Here is a 17,815-nt window from a genome sequence, read left to right on the forward strand (position 1 = left end):
ATAAATAGGAACTCATCAAGACGTCATTTTGTTATCAGGGTGTACTTATGGCATAAAAAATCTATAGGGTGTAATAATATTTAAGTAAATAAATAAATTACCGTTGCTTACGCTGTTCAAGCGTTAAACCTTTATTGCTATCTTGCTCGCAGGCGGCTTTTTTTACACCTTTCTTCATATTTTTAGCACGAGCTAAATCACGTTGGTTTCCACCTACAAAATATTTAAATTATTTAATAAAACAACAACAATACTTAACACTACATTGTAATTTACGCTCTACTCATCACAATCTATTACAGAGGTTAAGTAATAAAATAATTGATGCAAATGTCACGATAAACTATTAATTTAAAAAGTTTAGTCATTTGAAATCTTCCTCTATAATTACTGATGAAAATTATACATCTGTAAATGCCCATTACTAAATTACAAAATTCAAATTTAATATTTAAGATCATTTCACAATTTACTTATTAATATTAATATAAATTTTGAAATAAAATTTCCAAAATAAATAATTAATATTTGATTGTAAACATGACAGAAATAAAATCTAAAATTTAAAAAATAAATAATAATAATGAAAAGCGATTTAAATAACAAAATTAAAAATAGAAAAAATCTATATATAAATATATAAAAGTAAATTAATCAATTTGGAGCAAACGAGCTATTGGAAAGTCGAGACATTTTTGTGTACAAGACCTCTTACATTTTCGTTGATTATAAATACTTGAATCTAAATTTAAATAATTTAAGTGTATGATGATACTAATAATTACTTATTAAATAATTAACTATTTATACTTACGGGTCATTTTAAAAGTCTTGACCTCCGACAAACAAGTACTTAGCAAATTGACACGTTAATAAAATAACTAAGATTCGATGTACGATTCGATGATCTTTTATTTTACTGATGCTGTTTCCCAGCTCCTGGATTTCAGCTTCTGTTAAATTTGCTTGTGTTCGTTTTAACGCTTGTGCTTACTACGTTTTACATACACATATATATACTCCATTTCTATATATATGTATATTTATAACCTTATGTAAAGCGAGTTTTCATGTAATTTACTTTTATTTTTATTTTTTTTATGTTGGTCGATTAAATTCAAATTCCCGCCCATTTTTAAATTTTATTTAAACTCCAATTTGATAAAAAATTAATTTAATGAAACAAAATTTTACTTTATTAACAAAATTACATTAAAAAAAATTTCGGATTATAAATTTTTTTGTTGGTCGATACAATTCAAATTCCCGCGCATTTTTAAATTTTATTTAAACTCCAATTTGATAAAAAATTAAATTAATGGAACAAAATTACACTTTACAAATAAAATTACATTCAAAAAAATTCCAGATTATAAATTTTTTTGTTGGTCGATACAATTCAAATTCCCGCGCATTTTTAAATTTTATTTAAACCCCAATTTGATAAAAATAGTATTTTACACACCTAGGGAAGTAAAGTAAGAAATGTCTCAGATCACATGTAATTGTTGGCCGAGGCGAAGCCGAGGTCAACAAACATGTGATCTGAGGCTTTCTTATTTACTTCCCGAGGAGTGTATACTATTTTTCTCCTCGACGGAGGCGGAAAGCGGCAACTTCGTTTTGCACAGCGGGACGAAAGTTGACGCTTTCCGCCCGGAGGTGAGAAAATTAATTTAATGAAACAAAATTTTACTTTATTTACAAAATTACATTCAAAAAAATTCCAGATTATAAATTTAAAAATTTAAATCAATTTAAAAAAATTTTAAACCACTGGTGTGATTAAAATTTATCGATTAAAATAATTATATGGTTTTGAAATATCGTTAATTATAAATTTATCTTATCAGAGAGAATAAATAATTGTCTTAAAATATTTTAATTGATTAAATATAGAGATAGTTGGCAATCGGGTACTTAACTCTGGTTAAAAATCTATTTTACAAGCAATAAATAAATTTAATTTACAAAGAGAATTATTGAAAAAATGATATCAATTATTTTATTGAAGTTGGTATAAACAAAATTGTTAATTACAGTTATTATAATTAATATCCTTACACTCTAGCTTAATTAGATCCATTTTATAAAACGATGGAATGAATCCTTACTGAAGGACAACCTAAATTTTTAGCACATTTTTTATTTACGATCTTATTTGTGCATTTTTAAAAATACATTTATTTATATATACATATATAAATATATATAGTTATGTATATATGAATAAACATTTCCTCGGCATAGAAAAATAGTGAAGACGGTGGGCCACATATGACTGGCAACTATGACATGAATCATGAGACAAATCAATGCAGAGGAAATGAAATGAGTCTTTAAATTATCATTGATATAAAAAATGTTAAGATAATCAGGGATTTTACAACTCGTCACTTGGAGACTTGACGGGGTTTCCTTTACGGTCGTAACCCTTGAGTTTGTCAGTCGAGTGCTCGGCGATGTATTTAATGAAGTCGTTGAGCTCTCGTCCGCCCTCGTACTTGACTGGTGAGTTTTTAGACTTCTTGGGCACCCAGTAGAGGGTTGGGAAGCCGCGTACTTCAAACTCTGGTGGTACGTCGTTGGCAGTAGCGTCCATTTTGGCAATCACGACGTTTTCTTTGGCCAATTTTTCACCCAATTCTTCGTAGATGGGCGTCAGCTTTTGACAATGTCCACACCAAGGTGCGTAGAACTCTATAAGAACATCGGCGTCTGGTTTGGTGACGACTTCCTCGAAGTTTTTAGCAACGACGACCTTGACGTTGCCGGAGTTGTCTTCTGGGACGGGCTCAGACTTGATGAATGGCTCCAAGTTCTTCTCTTCGAAGTCTTTAACGAATTTCTGGAAGTTATCGACGCTGAATTCGTCCTTGAGAACGTATTTGAGACCCTTGTCATCACGTGCGAAGACAACTGGCTTGTCGCCCTTGGCAAAGTCAACTCCAAAGTCGTTGAGCTCGTGTTGGAAGTCATCTTTGTTAGAGATAGCGAAGTTAAACTCAGGGAAGTCCTTGGCAACCTTCATGATTCTGTTACGCCAGTAGTTGGTACCCTTTGGATTCTTGACGTAGTCAACAGCGTAGTAAGCAACTACCAGTGGATTTTCAAATGACGCGGCATTGTCGCGAGTACGAACACCGACCAAACCAAAGTAATTCTTAGTAACGAAGTCGCTGACATCAGCAATTGAGCTTCCACCTTTGTGTTCAACTGTGCTCTCCTCAAATTTATTTTGCAAGACCTTGGGACGGTACAACTTGATGTGGTTCTTAAGTCCTTCTTTTTCCAACAGTGATTTTGCGAACGTGTGAGCAAAACGTGCTTTCTCACGCAATTTTTTAGCAACAGCTTGGAAGGACTTTGCAAGCTCAGACTTTTCGTCATCAAAGTATCCAATGAAACTGACTTCATCAGTATTCAAGAATCCTTTATGGCAGTCTTCAGTTTTGAGTTCCTTGGAAGCCGGTCCAACTTGACTCTGATTACAAATAAAAAATTCAATTAATTATTATACCGCACAGCAGATAAATAAGTTACTAATTAGTTTAAAAAAAAAACTAGACTGACCTTCATATGCTTAACAATTCCTTTAGCTTCACGTGGTCCATTGTACTCGCTGACCATTTCGCTCTTGGAGAATATTTTCAATGTTGGGTATCCACTGACTCCATATTTGCTGCAGGTTTCCTTACCAGCTTCAGTACAGTCAACTTTAGCCAAGGTGATGGCAGGGTCACTGCCTTTTAGCATACCAGCGGCTTCAGCATACTCGGGCTTAAGTCGTTTACAATGTCCACACCTACATCAATAAATAAGTAAGTAAATAAATAATTTGCCGGCGTTTTTAAAAATAAAGTAATGATTAAGAGAATAAATGAAGTAAAATTACAATGGAGATCTTACCATGGTGCGTAAAACATAACAAGTGTGTTGTCATGACGATCTAATTCAGCGGTAAAATCACTGTCTGTGAGATCAAGAACGTCTTCTTCAGCAGCCAGAGCTCCAAGAGCCAGGAAGCACAAAATAAACCACTTGGATAACATAATTATTATTAAATAAAATACTAAAAATCTATATCAGTGTCAATATAGATGGACACCAAATGCGTCGCCGGTTCGTCTCGATATGAAGATCTCTGTTGACTCCGACAAGGCTAAATACAATTATTTTTTGTCTCTCTTATATATATTTAATTGATGCTCTGAACTTATCTCCCTCACTCTCTATATGGACACGTTTGAAAATTGACCAGCGAATCCCAGTGCCAAGACGTGGCTGGTGTTAAACTCGTCATCACTCACGAATCTCTTCAGTGTTGTCGGCTTGTCATTGGCTAGGATCTTAGTTTACATGAAACTTTTAAACCAATCAGCGGAAACTAGTACCGGCTGTCAGGTTGGCCAATACCGCGGTGGTATTTTACGTCACCGCCATCACGTAATTTAATTTCGGAGCCGATGTCTATTACGCAGGTGTTTGATGATCTAGAAACTAATGATTTAGATCATAAATATTCAGATTATTGATGATACTGATAATTAATCACTCAGATCCTGATGACAAATGGAATTTCTTACTTACTGACTGTAGATCTTGTCAAAGGTTGAATTCAAAAATTTCAATAGAATTCTTAAAGATTTTTATAGAAATTCTATGGAAAGTTCACAGAAAATTTTAATAATTTTTGAATTTTTTTTCAATACAATAAATTATAAAAATAATAAAAGTGTAAATGTAACTGACAATTAAAAATTTAAAAATTTTTGAATTAATAAATAAAATGTAAGTATAGAAAAGAAAAAATGCGTATTCAGATAATTTGAAAATTAGCGCGCGCATTTTTTAAAATTTCATTATTTTAATTGATTTATTCATTTATTCAAAATTTATAAATTGTCTGGTGTCTGTTATATTCACATTCAAAAAAATATTTGAAAAAATTGCACGCATAGATTTTTTAATTTTCTACATGTGCATTTTTTTGTTTTTTTTTTTTTTTTTCATTCTTCTAATTGATTTATTGAAAAAAAAAATACGAAAATTGTTTATTGTCTATCAATTTCAATGATCCTGAAGTTAGCAGACATTAAAAAATTTTTGAATTTTTGTTTTTCAAAAAATCAATTGCAAAAAAATAAAATGAAATTATGCACATGTAGAAAATTTATAAAACTACAGGTGCAATTTTTTACAATATTTTTTTTTCTATGGTTTATTGTCTGAAAAAAAATTCAAAAATTACTAGACGTCTGCTAATTTCAGTATCATCAATTTCAGGGTCATAAAATTAGAACTTGTCACCACCTAAGAAAATCGATAGAAAATCTATAGAAAATCACAACGTCACCGCCTAAGAAAATTTTGTATTAAAAATTTGAATTTAACATTTTCTTTTAAATTTAAGATCTACTGTCGGTAGGCAAGAAAATCAATCTGTGTCACCAGGATCTAGGGTAATTTAATTATCTCTATCATCAAGATCTAAGTGATTAATTATCTGTATCAACAGGAATCTGGATAATTAATTAATACACCTGTCATCGGAATCTGTGTAATAGACATCCGTCAAAATTTCCCGCCATTATTTGATAAATAAAAAATTAATTCAGGGCGCGGCTTCAAGACACTAGATTTTGAACAAGTTTGCCAACAAAACGGTTAAATTGCGTTGCAAATATTTTTAAAAATTACCAGATTATTATTTATTTATTTATTTATGATCGTGTGCTCTGTTCTGCTCATGTTCATTACTCTCTACACCGTAAGGGCTATTAGAGGTCATTGTTTTCGACAACACAATGAACCCATTGCGCTGTATTTGATATTTTGGTAATTACGTCAAAGAATTGAATTAAAACTGTAAGTAATTTTAATTATTTTATTTTATTTTATTTAGTACTCGCGTATTTTTAAAATCTATTATTTTACGTCGCACATAATTTTAATTATTTTTAGAATTAATTATTCACATGACATTTTGTCATATTAATAATAAACTATTTTATTAATTATAATTACGATGACAACAATAATAATTAAGTCATAAATTTAAATTTAAATTGTAAGTAAAATTTACTTTATAGAATAATTTAATAAATATGATAGACTACTCCATTATTAAACTAAAGTTTTATTGTTTTATAATTAAATAACAGCTTGGGAAATAAAAGTTTAATAAAACTTTTTATTTGTAATGAAAAATAAGACGACTTGAAAGTTTAATAAACTTTGAATTATTGAAGCCGACGTGAAAAAAATAAAATAATAAATCTGAAAAATATTTTTCAAATAAATTTTATTATTAATTTAAATTTCATTTTTTTAACAGGGTTGCAAACAAATTATTTTTTTTTTTAAATCAATTATTCCATTAGTCAGTTAACGAATAATTTATGAATTTAATTAGTCATTTTTTGTTGATTAATTATTTAAAAATAATGCAATTAAAATTTATCTATAATATACTTCTACTAAATTAAATAAATTCACAAACAAACATTTCAAATTCAATTGAAACTCTAATTAGTTTTTAAATTTAAATGATAAATAATAAAAGTTAAATGGATTAAAAGATTTTAAATCGGAAGCTGCTCCTTTTATTTCAAATTATCAATGATTTTTTATTTAAATTTATAAATCACTAATGAATTTAATAAATTAATTAATTTTAAATAAAGCAACCCAACTTTCCAGGAATAATAGAAATTTTTGAGAACTAAAAATTGCACACCTCAATAGCTCATAATAATTGTTAATATTTAATTTCAATTTTTTTAAATATCCCGCCTTTTTTCACAGATGTTACTTTTTATTTTTTAACCCTACTGTCACTCGAGTGCTGCCACCAGTAGTTCGAGGAAAAAGAAGAAAAAATAATAAATAAAAAATGGCGGCAAAATTTTTAATGAATTACTGGTCCTAAGTTTTTTATTAATTACAATAAAACCACAAGGATTTAGATAATGAATTTCCATAGGGTCCTTGCGACAAAAATTACAAAGCTACTAAAAAAAAAACAGGCCGATTTATTAAATTTTTCTAAAGTTATCGTGATTCCAAAGATTCACAGACGACAATTGACGCCACTGGTTTCTAGGATTAAAATAATTAATTTAAAATCAATGGAATAATGAATCGATTCAATACCGGGTCGAAATTATGCCTCAATAAATTAGCTTTGTTCTAGTATCCATTTCAACGAATTTTAGGGTAATAAAAAAATATAGATATGATTTAACGTAAGTGAATTAGTCGCGGTCGCACTTGAGGTGTGCAAAAATAATAATAAATTAATCAGTATAAATAATATCATAAATAGATTTAGGAATATGATCACTGAGAAATGCTTGTAGTCTTTCTTTACGAGTGACTGGTGTGTATCTTTTCAAAGGAAAAGTTTTCGTAGTACCATCAACTAATGCCCTCATAACGCGAGTCAAATCAGCTTCTGGACCCTTAGTATATTTTTCCAGTGACAGCATTTCTTTTTGAAACAATTCCTCACCATACTCTTTTCTTGTTTGTGGTTCCAGTTGTACCCACATGTCTCTAGCTTGATTTAGAAGAGCCGAGTTGTCTTTTAGCCACGAATTACCAGCAACATATTCACCAGCCTCGACAATAACAACATCCACGCCCCATCTGCGCATTTCCAGTCTCAAACATGAACCCCATGCTTCTAATGCAGCCTACACAAATTTATTTATTACCAAGGATAATTACCATTAACATCCTCACTACCCTGATTAAAAATTACCATTGAATCCGACTAACTCCGATTGGTTCCGATTTAAATTCGATAGACTTTCAGGTGACCGATCTAATGAACTTTGAAAATTGAACTTTCGCAATTTGAACTTTGGTAAATTTGAATGATACTGAAGTTAGCAGAGTCTAATAATTTTTGAATTTTTTTTAAAACGATAAATCATTAAAAAAAAAAATAATTAGAAAATTGCACCTATAGCTTTTTTATTTTTCTACATGCGCGTATTTTTATTTTTTTTTTTTGTAATTAATTTGTTGAAAAAAAAAAATCCGAAAATTTTTAATTGTCTGCTAACTTCAGGATCATAAATTTGAACTTTTATGAATTGATCAATGAATAAATGAAAAAAAAATATTTTTGATGAAAGAAATACTAAATTATTCAAAGTTTACATTTACAAAAGTTGAAATGGCCTAAGTTCAAATTTCCAAGTTAAAATTTTCGAAGTTCGTTAGGTGTGGAACCGACTTTCAATCGGAATTCATTGGTTTCAATTTGAGTTTTTAATCGGAGTAAATCACCCCATTTTCAATTACATAATAATAATAATAAAAAAAATATTATTTAATTTAAAAAAATTACTTACTCCATTCGCACATTGGATTCCTCGAATCGGGCTTGGAATTCGAGCCAAAATACTAGACACCAAAATAATACGTCCTTTGCAACGTCTAATAAGAGGTAAAAATACCTAAAAGAAAAAGTTTTGTTCTTATAGTTTATTTTTAATTATATTCAAATTACACAGTTATTAAAAAATAAACAGAGCATACATACTTGAGATAATCGTGCGACACTCATAAAATTAATGTCAACACTTTTCCTTAGTACTGAAAGGGGAACCCATTCACATTCTCCTAGAGTAATCCAAGCATTCGCATGTATCAGTGCCCATAATCCTTAAATATAAAAAAACAAATTTAATCTCATAAATTTTTTTTGTTTAAAATTACAATAAAAAATCTAAAATTACTTCGGCATATTTAGTTCATTTGATAAATAAATACAAGCGGATTAAATAGTTTAAAAAATTTTAAATTGACGTTCAATTAACGTCAACTAAAAATGTTAAACAAATAATTAAAACTTTAAATTGGATTTAAATTTATTTGTTAGTCATTAAATAAATAATTAAACCTGGGGCACCGTCGGGTAAATTTTCGTTAACGTAAAGAAAAGCTGAATGTATGTCATGTTCATTAGTTATATCTAATTGTAATGGATGCAATCTCCCAGAGGTATCTTTTTTTAATTTATCGACTTTTTCTTCATTGTCAGTTTTGTTTGTGAATCCAGCGAATACCGTAAATCCCTAAGTAAATAAATAAATAATTATTTTTTTATACATTTTATTTTTAACAATTAAATAGGGCTTTAAATTTATTTAGATACCTACTAGTTCATCGAGTTTTTTTGCTAAAGCACATCCGACTCTCGAGTCACATCCAGTTACAAGGACAGCTTTGCCAGCTGCAGTCACCTGGGAGACAGTTCAATTAATATTTATATCTATTACGTTTGATTTAAAAACTCCATTATTTCAAATCCCAGAATGCTAAAGGTCAGAGGTTATCAAGGCCTTAATAATTCAATTTTATGGATTTAAACTCTGCATTTTTTAAATAGATTGTCATTGAACCAAAGTAACGTGACATTGGGAATTCAAATATTTTTAAATCTCTATTTTTTAAATTCTTACCTTGAGGTTGTGATAGAAGAGGGTGAAGCCTACGGATAATGATAAAAAGAGAAGAAATAATACAAAACTTGAAGTCTGTGAAATTCCGAGGGTGTTAAGAATAGTAGAAATAATAACTGCGACCGCGTGCGAAAAAGCTACTGGTAGAAGACATCTCTCTAATAATTCCCAAGTTTGACTATCATCTGGCTCCTCGATAACTTTTTTAGCTGGCATTTTTTAAAAGAAGTTTTTGAATTTACTAAGTTGGATTATTTAAATCGCTGTTACGTAAATAATAAAATAATAATTATGTCGTTAAAATGGTCGTTGAAAGCCGAATTTTCAGCAAGTCGAAAACTATAACTCGATCACAGCTGAAGCTGAGCTAACTTTAAACTGGAAATAGTGTCTCATTTTAATACTCAAACTAAAAATAATCAGCAGGGCTGCGTCTTTAAATTTTGTATCCCTTCTTATTATTTTCAGTTAATCTCAAACTTTTTTTTATTATTTTTAAAAAAATTATTTATTAATCTTTTATAAATTTGCGGTAAAAAAGACCCAGTACCCGATCAGGGAACTAGTACCCGATCACTCATATATTTACCAAATATAGATATACAAATATATAAAGTAATCAGGTGCTAGGTCTTTTACCTTAATCATTTTTTTTCTATCAAAAATAATTGAAAAAAAAATTAATTGGGATAAATTAATTTTTGATAAATAAAAAATTAATTAAATTTATGTCAATAATAAATCAAATCTATGTAATTACAAATATTTAATTAATAATATAAATTATTAATAAATCAATAGATTCAATTAAAATATTTATATATTTATTTAGCTTGTTCAAATATGCTGTTAATTAAGGGTATAAATAGAACACAATTGAGTAATTAGTAGTTTGCATTGAGTGTGTGGGAGCTGTCAATGTCATCAGAGGAATGTGGCAAGTGGTAGCTGGCTAGGTCAGAAATTCGTCAAAGTTCAACTTAAAAGTGTCGTCGAGACCATTGCGCTCTATAAATAAAGTGAAAGAGCGAAGATAAAAAATAAAAAAAAAATAGTCGCGGTCGGTGAAAGGGGTGTTGGGAAGGGTGAAGGAACTAGGGAATTATAAGAAAGCGGGAAACTGTAGAGGAGAGACAGGGGAGAGACCTCGTACACGAAAGAGAGGAGAGGCGGAAAAGGGGTGTTTTGAGGATGAGGGTGAGGGTGAGGTTATTGATTCGTAGGATGTAGTCGGTATATATATTTGAGAGTGGGGGTGAGTTGGGTTCGTCACATGACTGTATGTATACAACGCAGTCTACGTTGCCTATAAATAGGAAGGGTGGTTGCACCATTGACCCAGTGCTAGTTGGATTACCGTACTGTCGGGTGGGTGGTCGTAGTGTTAACTCCGTACGCCTTAAAACTTTCTTCACACCCAATCCTAAAACTTAACTTTATTTACTCACAATCACAACTTACCAACAATCTTAAATATATGAATATTAGTTTCAAATTTCTCGCGCTTTAAATTTTTGAAAAAAAAAATAAACATTAAATAGTTTAACTGCTCAATTTAAACACAGTGAAAAGTTTGTGTAAAAAAAGCTCAAATACAAAAAACAATCCCTGCGACACTGCCCACTTGTCGTATTATTAAAAAGTATAAACCCTTTGGCTAAATGAAGACAAATATAAAGACTAGTTACTAAATTAATAAGTGATTCTAAATTATTGATAAGGGATTAGGATTAGCGCGAGGAGCAGATAAGAATAGTGTAAATAGAATCCTAATAACGCGTATACGTTTGTGCCTACCCCAGCTACTTTAGTACAAAGACCTACGTAATGAGCTCTTGAAGAATTAGTTTAATTAAGTGGTGTAATAGTAAAAAAAAAGTTTTTTTTATTTTTATTTATTTGAAGCCAAGATGTCCGAGAGTAACTCAGCAGTTACGGTGACCGGGAACCCCTACAAAATCGTCGACTGCTCCAGGGAAAAACGAAAAGGAATAACTGCCGCTTCACTTGAAGACCTGACCAATATCGCCAGGAGTAGACTGTCCCTGCCTACCGATGCTGATGTCACGATTGTTCTAGAGCAAGATGGTAATTTTATTTTAATTAATTTATCACTCAGAGTTCATCGTTTTAGCGATCGATACTTTGGGTCAAAGCACTCGGCGCGTAAACAGAAATAATCCTAGTGAAATTAATTAATAATCATAATTATATTTTATAATTTAAAAATAAAAAAGTTAATAACCGTTTTAGGTACTGAAGTGGATGACGAAGAGTACTTTGCAACGTTGGAAAGAAATACGAGCTTAATGGTACTTCATGGCTCTGAAAAGTGGGCCGCACCCGGCAGCGCAAAGACCGCGACGTCACGTTATATTCTCGTTGATAATGTTGACAATGCAGGTCGCACTGATGAAAGTGCAACCACTCGAGGTAATTATCACCGGGCGATCGAACCACTTGTATCAACATTACACAGCGATCCAACACACATTTCTCTGCTGGGTGGCAACGACCTAGAATTACTCAGCGACATGAATCCCGATAGTTTGGCTGACATAGTGCCTGACCGGATGTTTCTGGAGCAGCTTAAGGAGGCGTCGGGCAGATTCTTGGCTGAAAAACGTCAAGCCCAAGAGTCAATGGCACTTCTCCAGATGTACGCAAGCAGCGGGGAGATGGAGCGGGCGTAGGCAATGTGGGGGGTGGGCGCCCTCACCATTGCCAGCATGTATCGTGTAAGACGTCGAATTTTTTATAAAGGTCGACAGTTTCAGCAAACGATGATTTTGTTTTGGAATTGATGCCCAACCTTTATTAGTATTAATATTATTATTATTATTATTATTATTATTATTACTAATAATAATAATCCCAATTATTATCAATTTAAAATAAATTGTGTGTCTTATCATAACTTGTGGCTATTGCGCCGAATCTGTAAGGAATTATTGTTAAACAATTGTCGGATTAGATGTAGATATTTAGATAAACTCGATATAAGTACATATATTTATTAAATCATTGATTGATTAAAACTAAAATAGTCATAGTGGAGTAATTAACTATAAAAATAGCTGGTAATTGATTGTTTAATTGAGGTAATTTTTAGAATGCAGATATATTATATATATATATGAAAAAAAAAAAAATTTTCTCTTGAATTATTCTTGAATGATCGCTATGACTTAATGTCAAAGTGCGCGCACCCTACGGAATTGTAAAATTGAGACGCTCAGTAATAACAAGACACATTGTGTAATATTGCAGCATTTAAAATAAAATGCAAATTAACGGTTACTTAATTTTATGAAAATGTTATTCAAATAATAACCGCTAATGGATGGTAGACTTGATTTGTAATTGTAAGTTTACTGTAAGTCAGTTTTTAATAGGATTAACTTTATAATTATTTTTTAAACGCAGACTTGTTTATTCAAGTCTATTGTTGCAAATAAATAATCGAGTCTGCGATAAAAACATTTTTTGTAAAATTTGGAAAACGGTTGACTCTGTGGCCAGCCTCAACTTCCTGCTGTCTTTGAGTCAGAAAATTTTTATTTTATTCAACCAAAAAAATTAATTTTTGTACTACGATATCTTTGGAACGAATCAGCGGATTTGAATCTACTTGGCGGGAATCGAAGAGGCTTTTTAAGGCTCAAAACTTGATACACTTTGAGGTAAATCGGGCAAGTAGTTTGAGAAATACGAAAAAAACCTAGAAAATAAAATCATTTTTAGTTTTTAATTTTCGTATAACTCGTAAACTTATCGACTGATCGATATTAAAATCTATCGAGATCTAAGTCTTGATGAGCCCTTTCGATTGCCGCCAAGTAGATTTAAATCGGTTGATTCGTTCCAAAGATATCGTACCACAAAAACTGTCCGGAAGTAGAATAGCTTTCAATTTTAAGTTGAAAAATGAACAAAAATCCTTTTTTTTCGAGTAGACGTAATTGAGCTGTCCCAGGATCTCAAAACCCCGAGATCTGTTGGAAACAGATCGGACCGTAATCAATGACTTTTTTTAAAAATTTGAAATTTTCTCAGCGGGAAATTTAAAAATAAAAATATTAATAACTGACGACCCCCTTAAGAAAAAGATTGTAAATGTTTTTAAAAAGTTAGGAAATGTATACATCGCTTGGGTAGGTCCCTCATGACCTTGGAAGATTTAACAAAATCCCAATACACAATTAATTGATAATAATTATAAAATATAAATGTAATTCCGTTGGCCGGTATGTTGTTGGTTGTACGTAGATTGTAATATCGATGTCTATTTTACGTTGATCATTATTATAAATAATGTGCGAGTAAAAAAATGAAAAAAAAAAAAAAATGATTTAAGACTGAACTCATAGACACCACACGCGCATATATATCCATCCCCATTTAGATCACCAATTCATTGTTTCCATAATATATATTTATTATGATAATCGATTGCAATCGACACATACAATATCAGCCCTTTGATACCAAGCGAAGTAGTGCAGATGATAAGAGATTTAATTAGTAACAAATAAATTTAATTAAATATAATTAATAAATTAAATAAATAAGCAGGCAGTTTATTATCGTAATTCCATAATAATAATAATATTAAGTATGTACTCAAAGTTTATAAACAATCTAGAGGCTTCTGATAAAGACTGTATGCTCACGTCCTGCCCCTAAACCCTTTACCGCTTGAGCCTTTACGATTATCAATTTTTTAATGACTTTTTTTCAAGATTGTTATTAAAGTTTCCTTTAAAATTAATATCTAAATTATAGCAGAAGCCTCCCTTATATTATTATTACTAATAATTATAATGCGACCCGGTATAAATGAAAAATATAAAAAAAAACTATTTATAAAAATTGTAATTTGTAAGTCGATAGAAAATTTAATTATCTGTCCAAGATTAAAAATGTTCAGGTGATTATTTGTAAATTTAATTACTATCTGATCATTTTTTTTCTTCTAATGCTGATAGTATGTAAAATAAAATAAAAATTATTAGAATATAAAAGTAAATTTATGCAACGGTAACTAATAGTGAGGCTGTTAGTCAATAACTTAAATAACGAAATAGTACTGCCAATAAATAAACTCAAAAATAAATGAAACAAAAAAACAAAAAGCCAAATTTATGCTCAACAAGTTCTTGAAGTATTAAAAGAAAACCATTTTCCTTTTTTTTATTATTATATTTATTGATTATTAAATTTAAAAGGTAACGTCGAACGTATGTAGAACGTCACGTTTTTGGCTAGCAGCCGATAAAATTTTATGTACATTTAATAATTAACGATCAATAATATATTGATAATAAATATTATACATACTAGTATATAAATATATATTAAAGAAAAAATATGATAGTATTGAATTAAATTTCATGGCGTGTTCGGCTGCCAGCTCTGGGCTGCTCGGAAAAATTTCTAAAGTCAACGAGATTTTCCGAATGCTATATATTTATATAATTCAAACAGTTGCCGCTTTTATAATGAGCCTATAGGCAGAAAAAGTCTTGAGTCAAAAAAATATTTTGAATTTCTCGAGCCAAGAGAACTTGTCTCCAGAGATTTTAATTTTATCCGAGAAAATTGAGGTTTTCAAAAAAACTATTTTTTTTTCTGTCTATTGGAATATTTATCAAATCATAAATTTTTTAGATATATGTAAGATATTTTTTTAGTAAATTACTTTTAAAAAATTAGTTGTGGATAACGACGACCTGATTAAAAAAAAATCTTATCCGTCAGTAAATGTTCCGAGGAAGTAATTTTTTATTTTACAATTGACAGTAGGATTCTTAGTATCAATCGGCTCTGCTCTGAGTGGTCGATAGCAAACAGCCGAACACCCATAAGAGTCCAGTATTTAAATTTAATTGCTACTAATTATTATTGTTATTAATTATAAAATAATTATATTTTGATGGTATTCAAAAAATTAGCATCAATTAACTGGAAAAGAGCACTGGATGCTTCATTCCAACGTGCTGAGGCGTTTCTAAGCTGACAAGCAGCCTCTTGTACAGTCAGTTCACTCTTCACTAGCTGCTTGTTTATTCCCATCAGCTCCTGAATACCAGCATTTATAGTACCCTCTGTCAGACCAACTATATCGGTCCTCAAAGATTCATTGCATTCGTCTGTTAATAAAAAAAAATAATTAATTAATTGTAAAATAATCAATTATTATTGTGATATTTTAAATTGGTAATTTTATTGTCTGTTGATAGGTAGATTATTAGGCTGCTTTTAATCAATTTATTAAATTTGTTGTAATTTATAGAATTGAATATAAATAAATTTTACTTGTGATTACATTCCAGTTAATTAATAATTACTATTGTAATAAATATTTAAAATATATCGCATTAATGTAATAATAAAAGTAGTTAGATAAAAAACATTTTGTTTACTTTTATTATCATTATCATCAATAATTATTTCCTCAAGGTCACTTATTCTGAACTCTATCATTAAATTTTTAATTTTTAATTAGTCAAGATGTTAATAATTAATTATTGCTGTTAAATTCCATTTCAAATCTTCGGTAAGAGTGATTTAGATTAGAATTTTTTCAAGTATTTAAAAATATTTATTCATTTACAGCCGTAAGATGGACGGAGGAGTATATGGTCCATAAAAGTCATCGGCTGTCCAATTTCAAAACACAGTAACTGACAAAAATAAAACTTTGGAAATATGTATTGAATCATATCCACAAGACTCCACTGGTACTAAAAATATGAACAAATTGATTTTGAAAAATTTGTCCCTTACTGTGTTTTGAAATTGGGCAGCCGTCATTGGGAACAGATAAATTGTTCCCGTGGTATTCCTAACACTTTGTCGCAATTTTCAGGGGGGAAAGGGGTCTGAGATACAAAACAAAAAGTGATGATTTTCAAAAAATTCTGGATGTTATTGTTTTTACCCCGATTTTAGAAAATCGAGTTTTCATCAGATGTCGACGTTTTGAAGTCCTAGGAAGTTATTCTGACTATTTTCAGAATGATGCTCAAGTGTCTATATACTGTATGTGTGTGTGTGTGTATGTGTGTGTGTGTGTGTGTGTGTGTGTGTGTGTGTGTGTGTGTGTGTGTGTGTGTTTGGTTTTTTGATTTCAGATGAAGCAGTCATGAGTTATTCTGCCTACGGCATGGAGACTCTTTTTTTTTTTAAGGTGACTCGGCTCTCCCCACTACCACTGGCTTATTTTTAAATATTTTTTTATGAAAATTTAGCAGAACATTTTTGGAATGATGCTCAATAATGTCATAAATTTTAAGAATTTTAATAACGAAGATACTCTGAAAAAAAATTCACAAAAATATCCTCTTTTTTTTGTATCTCCCCTTTTTCCCCTTCAAGTCAAGTTACGTCCATTTCAAATCCCCGGTAAAAGTGATTTAGATTTACTATTTATTCTAGTATTTAAAAATATCAATTTTCTCATGTAATCACATCTATTTTACAACACTGTTGTACATTTTACGTAAAAAAGAAATTAATATTTTAATAATAAGTAACATGATGAGCATGATCATGGATATTTCTCCTCCATGATTATTTTCCGCTAACCGGTAATACAAATCCAACTCCTCCGTTCATTTTACGGCATGAAATGAATTAACATTTCAATTAAAAGTAACTTTGTCAACTTTCTTTTATTAACAAACGCTAAATACTTAATTAATTAAATAAAACTCACGTAATTTTTTATGGAGCAAACTGTTGTATTTTATAGAACTTTTTTTCGAGGTTGATTTGATGTCCATGTAAGGCGGACATGTAGTTGCGTCAATTGCTGCACTGACACTGCTCCAACTTGCCCCGTCTGTAATTATTAATAACAAATATAATAAACTATTAAATAAATCATTTATCTAATTACTAAAAACGTCATACCGTCGTCTGATTCCGTTGCCTCGCCAGAAATTATTTTCCCTGATGTGTTTTTGATGTATTTAAAAGTAAACCCCTTAAATATATAAAAATGAATCTCGTAAATAAATAAAACGAGTATTCGTAATTAAATTTAAATTAAAATATTTACTTACTATTGGAATTTCATGAGTTTCTTCATCTGACTCTGGGGCTTCTCCAGGAACAACAATAGCTTTTGTATCCATTATTTATAATCAAATAATTAATCACCATTAATTAATAATTATTTACTCAGCTATTTAATTTAAATTTATGTACTGACAGTATGACTGTCAGTGTCACAATAACTAGGTTATGTTTTTATATGGCTGTCGTTGATAATAAAATAAAGTAACCGATAAATTACTTGGGTAATTTACATTTTATACAATTCATAAAATTAT

At 30.2% G+C, this 17,815-nt stretch overlaps 4 protein-coding genes across 4 annotated transcripts; 1 reads left to right on the top strand and 3 right to left on the bottom strand.

Annotated features, from left to right (window-relative positions):
• Positions 1-1,979: 1,979 nt before the first annotated feature.
• LOC130666569 (protein disulfide-isomerase A3) lies at positions 1,980-4,242 on the bottom strand. Its single transcript, XM_057467684.1, has 3 exons — positions 3,910-4,242; positions 3,574-3,805; positions 1,980-3,484 (listed from the first exon to the last, which is right to left on the bottom strand). Exons 1-3 carry the CDS (start codon positions 4,050-4,052, stop codon positions 2,384-2,386), a joined length of 1,476 nt encoding a protein of 491 aa, XP_057323667.1. The 5' UTR covers positions 4,053-4,242; the 3' UTR covers positions 1,980-2,383.
• Positions 4,243-5,708: 1,466 nt separating this feature from the next.
• LOC130666266 (DNA fragmentation factor subunit alpha-like) lies at positions 5,709-14,382 on the top strand. The gene is made up of 3 exons (XM_057467089.1): positions 5,709-5,868; positions 11,382-11,564; positions 11,730-14,382. The coding sequence occupies exons 2-3, from the start codon at positions 11,387-11,389 to the stop codon at positions 12,167-12,169; spliced, it is 618 nt and encodes a 205-aa protein (XP_057323072.1). The 5' UTR covers positions 5,709-5,868; positions 11,382-11,386; the 3' UTR covers positions 12,170-14,382.
• On the bottom strand, positions 6,493-9,883 carry LOC130666265 (D-beta-hydroxybutyrate dehydrogenase, mitochondrial). The gene is made up of 6 exons (XM_057467088.1): positions 9,477-9,883; positions 9,174-9,257; positions 8,915-9,089; positions 8,555-8,676; positions 8,364-8,468; positions 6,493-7,697 (listed from the first exon to the last, which is right to left on the bottom strand). Exons 1-6 carry the CDS (start codon positions 9,690-9,692, stop codon positions 7,299-7,301), a joined length of 1,101 nt encoding a protein of 366 aa, XP_057323071.1. The 5' UTR covers positions 9,693-9,883; the 3' UTR covers positions 6,493-7,298.
• A 1,019-nt stretch (positions 14,383-15,401) lies between the features above and the next one.
• LOC130666267 (uncharacterized) lies at positions 15,402-17,807 on the bottom strand. The gene is made up of 4 exons (XM_057467090.1): positions 17,546-17,807; positions 17,394-17,466; positions 17,197-17,322; positions 15,402-15,628 (listed from the first exon to the last, which is right to left on the bottom strand). The coding sequence occupies exons 1-4, from the start codon at positions 17,615-17,617 to the stop codon at positions 15,402-15,404; spliced, it is 498 nt and encodes a 165-aa protein (XP_057323073.1). The 5' UTR covers positions 17,618-17,807.
• Positions 17,808-17,815: the final 8 nt, after the last annotated feature.

This window comes from Microplitis mediator, chromosome 4 (assembly GCF_029852145.1).
Source record: "Microplitis mediator isolate UGA2020A chromosome 4, iyMicMedi2.1, whole genome shotgun sequence".
NCBI classification, from domain to species: Eukaryota; Metazoa; Arthropoda; class Insecta; order Hymenoptera; family Braconidae; genus Microplitis; species Microplitis mediator.